This window comes from Myripristis murdjan, chromosome 11, assembly GCF_902150065.1.
Source record: "Myripristis murdjan chromosome 11, fMyrMur1.1, whole genome shotgun sequence".
In the NCBI taxonomy this organism is placed as follows: domain Eukaryota; kingdom Metazoa; phylum Chordata; class Actinopteri; order Holocentriformes; family Holocentridae; genus Myripristis; species Myripristis murdjan.
The window spans coordinates 1256259-1261258 of NC_043990.1; the positions used below are offsets into that span (position 1 = coordinate 1256259).

Below are 5000 nucleotides of genomic sequence, written 5' to 3' on the forward strand. Positions count from 1 at the left end.
TAACTGACAGAACGCAGCGGTGCTCACCTGTCTCTCACCTGTCTCTCACCTGTCTCTCACCTGTCTCAGGTGTTATGAGGCTGTGCTCACCTGTCTCAGGTGTTATGAGGCGGTGCTCACCTGTCTCAGGTGTTATGAGGCAGTGCTCACCTGTCTCAGGTGTCATGAGGCACTGCTCACCTGTCTCAGGTGTCATGAGGCACTGCTCACCTGTCTCAGTGCTCACCTGTCTTTGACCTGCAGCAGGTAGCAGATGAGGCTGTAGCCGGCGCAGCTCTGGACGAAGTTCCTCTGCGCGGTGAGGAAGGCCTCGGTGGTGTAGCTGCCGTGTTCCTGCAGGAAGTAATCCAGCAGGGAGAGCTGGCTCTGCTTACGCACCTGACGGGAAAACACAAGAAAAACACTTTGATGAGGCTCCAGGTCTCCACCAGACCCTCACCTGAGCCCCACCTGAGCCCCACCTGAGCCCCACCTGAGCCCCACACCTTTTGGTTTGTGCTCATTACGTACCTGTCCAGGTGTCAAAGTGCTGAGATTAAAACATCACGCACACACCGCACGCACAGCATTCATCTCCCACAATCCCCTCTGCTCAGGTGTGTTTCAGAGCTCACCTGGTGCAGCGAGACGGCGTTGAGGACGGGCTCGATCATGCCGCTGTCCGAGGACATCACCAGGATCTTATAGGGTTTAATCCACAGGGGAACGCGCTCCTGCTGCCAGATCGACTGCACACACACACACACACACACACACACACACACACACGACACAAGGTGAAACCACAACATTGCTTCTACGTGTGAGCAGGTGTAGTCGTGATGAGAGCTGTGAGGGTACAGAGAAGCACAGGTGTGTGTGTGCCGTGGGCGTGGGCGGCGGCCCTACCTGCAGCTGGCTCAGCACCTGGTAGGCCAGCAGCTCCTGTCTCAGGTCGTCTCCACACTTAACGATGACGGACAGCAGCCTCCAGTTGGGCAGGTGACCGTACGGAGACGCCTCCCTGATCCGCCTGCAGGGACAGCAGCACAACACACCTCACTACCAGGACACACACCTGGAGACGAGTCACAACACACACCTGGACACCAGTCACATGACACACCTGGACACCAGTCACAACACACACCTGGACACACACCTGGAGACGAGTCACAACACACACCTGGGCACCAGTCACAACACACACCTGGACACACACCTGGAGACGAGTCACAACACACACCAGGACACCAGTCACAACACACACCTGGACACACACCTGGACACCAGTCACAACACACACCTGGAGACGAGTCACAACACACACCAGGACACACACCTGGACACCAGTCACAACACACACCTGGACACACACCTGGACACCAGTCACAACACACACCTGGACGCAAGAGAGAAACCTTTAGAAAATGAGCCAAGAAAGTTTTTTTTTTCTGTAACTTAACTTTAAATATGTTTGTAATAATTATAAATGTAGTTTTCTGGATTTCTGTCTTTTTTCCTGATTCCAGGTGAGTTAGGTTTCAGATTATCTTGGATCCTCTCTTCATTAATGTCTTGCACATTAATGAAGCTCAGCTCTCGCCCGTTTGCTCCTCCCTGCTGGTTTTGCAGTTTCACAGTTTAAACGTGAGGCAGAGCGAGGCGGCGAGCGGCGAGGCGGCGAGCGGCGAGGCGGCGGTCCTCACCTGACTTTCTCCTCCCAGGGTTCCTTGAGGGCGACGGCGGACGGGTCCTCGGGGTCCCGCCGGAACGCCGTGGGCGTGTGCGCCAGGTTCTCCGACAGACGCCGTCTGCAAGACAAAACGCCAGGAAGTCCTCAGCAAAACCCCGACGCCACCGGGAGAGATCATATTTAATACGACTGATTATTGATGTTTAACCCATGAAAATGCAAATCTGTTTAGTCGCCCACAGTGCCGCCGCTTTGAGTAAGGAAGTGGGAAAACTTGTAATGTAACAGAAGATAATCTTGTTTCTGTTTGCAGTGTGTGTGTGTGTGTGTGTGTGTGTGTGTGTGTGTGTGTACCTGATGTCTCCAGCAGCGATGAACACCGGCTCCTTGCTCTCCAGACTCGTGATGCTGTCCACCGAGAACTGACTGATGTTGTCACTGCTGCTGGTCTGAGCCTCAGCCAGCTGCCACACACACACACACACACACACACACACACACACACACACACGCACACACACACACACACACACACACACACACACACACACACACGCACACACACACAGGGGGTTACATCATCTCCTCTGTATCCAGTGAACAGATCAGTTTAAGTCAAAAAGATGAAAAAACTTAAAGATTTTATATTTATTTCAGATGGCCCATCACCTGTTTTCCTGCCTCTAAAACAAATTTAATTTATTTATCAATTTATTATTTTTTTACAAATGTCCCAGTATTTTCATTTATTTATTTATTTATTTATTTTTTGCAATTTGGTCATTTTTTTCTCATATTGCTGAAAGTCAAATTTCTGAGGTTTCAAAGTTGGAACAAAAAAAAAAAAAAAAAAAAAAAAAAGAGACTGGTTGTATTGAGGTGGGCGGGGCCCCGGCTGTCTGATCCGCCTGGTGGGCGGGGCTCTGCTCCTCTGTCTCACCTCCACCTGCAGCTGTCCGATGTCGTCGGTGGCCCAGGCCTCGTCGTCGTTGTCGTAGTTCGGGACGGTGGAGAAGCTTCCGGCTCGGTGCTCCGCCGTCATCCCGCCGCCGCCGGAGCTCCCGGAGCCGCCGCTGCCGCCTCCGCTCCCGGCGGCGCCGCAGTCCAGGTTCTCGGCCGAGCGGGCCGAGCGGATCCGGGTCTCCGGGATGCGGGCGGGGACGGGCGACGTCTCGAAGCTCTGGCACTCCAGGACCTCCACGTAGATGATGTAAGGAGCCTGAGAGGAAACAGAAAACTGAGAAAATCAGTTTGTTTCTTCCTTCATCCTGTTTAACTCCTCTCTTCAAAAACCACAGAACTTTATTTTGAAATCCCAGTGGAGATGGATTCTACTGTGTGTGTGTGTGTGTGTGTGTGTGTGTGTGTGTGTGTGTGTGTGTGTGTGTGTGTGTGTGCGCGCGCACCTTGTCCTTGGAGTTGAGCACCACGGCCTGTGTGTGTGGGATGCGGGCGACGTGGTGCTGGTCGCCGGCGCTCGGCAGCCACACGCGGGCCGGCAGTTTGTGGTTGAGCAGCGACAGCTCTGAGATCAGCCGCTGCGTCTTCTGCTCCTTGGTGGGAAGAGTCGCCAGCCGCTTCCCGATGCCCATCAGAGACTTTACAAAGTCCCGCTGAGGACGCAGCCGCTCCGGCTGGGAGAGAGACAGGCAGGGAGAGAGAGAGAGAGAGAGAGAGAGAGAGAGAGAGAGAGAGAGTGTTACTCAGAGAAAATTGGACATCGATCACTGATTTGACTTGAAATAGCATTTTAATAATTACAAAGATATTCCTCTTGTCTTTTTTGATTATGGTTAGAGGTTAGAGGGTTTGGCTCATTTTTAAGCTATTTTTTCCAATTTTTCTATTTTTTCCCCTAATTTTTTCCATGTTTTATATATTTTATTTTTGCCCCCCCCCCCCATTTTTTTTTTTTTTTTTGGTAATTTACCCATCACCTGTTTTGTCAGGCTCCAAAGGGTCACGTCACTCTACACAAAAATCTGCAGCAGGGATTATTTGAACGTGATGTTTTAATCTCGGCTCCTCCAGTTTATTTGATAAATTATGACACCTGGACGGTTCCATAATGAACCCAAACTAAGACATCTTCTCCTGAACACCCTCATCAAGTAGGCTAACACGAGCACGCTCCCCGCCCCACATGTTGTTTTTGTTTTTTAAAAAATTGCATGTAATTATATTTTTTTAAAATTTGTTTTGTTTTATTATTTATCAAAGAGGCTGTGATTGAGCTGCAGTACACCTGCTTTCCCACCAGGGGGCAGTGTGGCTGCATCTGTTCCCCAGTCCAAACCACCAGCTCTCCCAGTGTCTTGTTGCCATGGAGACAGCTGTACGACGGGTTCGGTTGCAGAGATGCTCTTGAGCAAGGCAGCAGATCAAAAAAACACAAATGATGAAACAAATAAAAATATGAATAAATATATAAATAAAGTTCATCAAAGTGAGAGAATGAGAGCCAGGTGACCGGGTCAAAGGTCACTGAGAATCTGATCCATAATCCAGGAAATCCAGGCCTGTGTGTCAGTTTGGAGAGTTTGGAAACTCTAAACTCCGTCCAATCAGCACGCTGCTGCTGAGTCACATGACCTTTGTTGACAAGCCCCAGCTGGCTGACCTTCAGACCGTTTCAGCCCCTACAAATATCATTTTCTTGTATTTAAAAACTTTTTTTGATGAAGTGATGAGGAGATGAAGTGATGAAGAGATGAAGAGATGAAGTGATGAAGAGATGAAGTGATGAGGAGATGAAGAGATGAAGAGATGAAGTGATGAGGAGATGAAGTGATGAGGAGATGAAGAGATGAAGTGATGAAGTGATGAGGAGATGAAGTGATGAAATGATGAAGTGATGAGGAGATGAAGTGATGAAGAGATGAAGTGATGAGGAGATGAAGTGATGAAGAGATGAAGAAATGAAGTGATGAAATGATGAGATGAAGTGATGAAGAGATGAAGTGATGAGGAGATGAAGTGATGAAATGATGAGATGAAGTGATGAAGTGATGAAGAGATGATGTGATGAGGAGATGAAGTGATGAAGAGATGATGTGATGAGGAGATGAAGTGATGAGGAGATGAAGAGATGATGTGATGAGGAGATGAAGTGATGAAGAGATGATGTGATGAGGAGATGAAGTGATGAGGAGATGAAGTGAAGAGATGAAGTGGTGAAGAGATGAAGTGATGAGGAGATGAAGTGATGAGGAGATGAAGTGATGAGGAGATGAAGTGATGAGGAGATGAAGTGATGAAGAGATGAAGTGGTGAGGAGATGAAGTGATGAAGAGATGAAGAAATGAAGTGATGAAATGATGAGATG

The 5000-nt window shown here is 49.1% G+C and overlaps 1 protein-coding gene across 1 annotated transcript in view; it reads right to left on the bottom strand.

Moving 5' to 3' along the window:
• The window catches only part of LOC115367859 (phosphatidylinositol 4-kinase beta-like), a 30756-nt gene that overhangs the window by 3523 nt on the left and 22233 nt on the right, over positions 1-5000 (bottom strand). The window contains exons 5-12 of the mRNA XM_030063819.1: positions 3082-3309; positions 2616-2894; positions 2030-2139; positions 1689-1793; positions 889-1012; positions 615-728; positions 227-378; positions 61-80 (exon numbers count right to left, since the gene is read on the bottom strand). Of these exons, the coding sequence (XP_029919679.1) occupies positions 61-80; positions 227-378; positions 615-728; positions 889-1012; positions 1689-1793; positions 2030-2139; positions 2616-2894; positions 3082-3309 (1132 nt within the window). The remainder of the gene's footprint in view (positions 1-60; positions 81-226; positions 379-614; positions 729-888; positions 1013-1688; positions 1794-2029; positions 2140-2615; positions 2895-3081; positions 3310-5000) is intronic.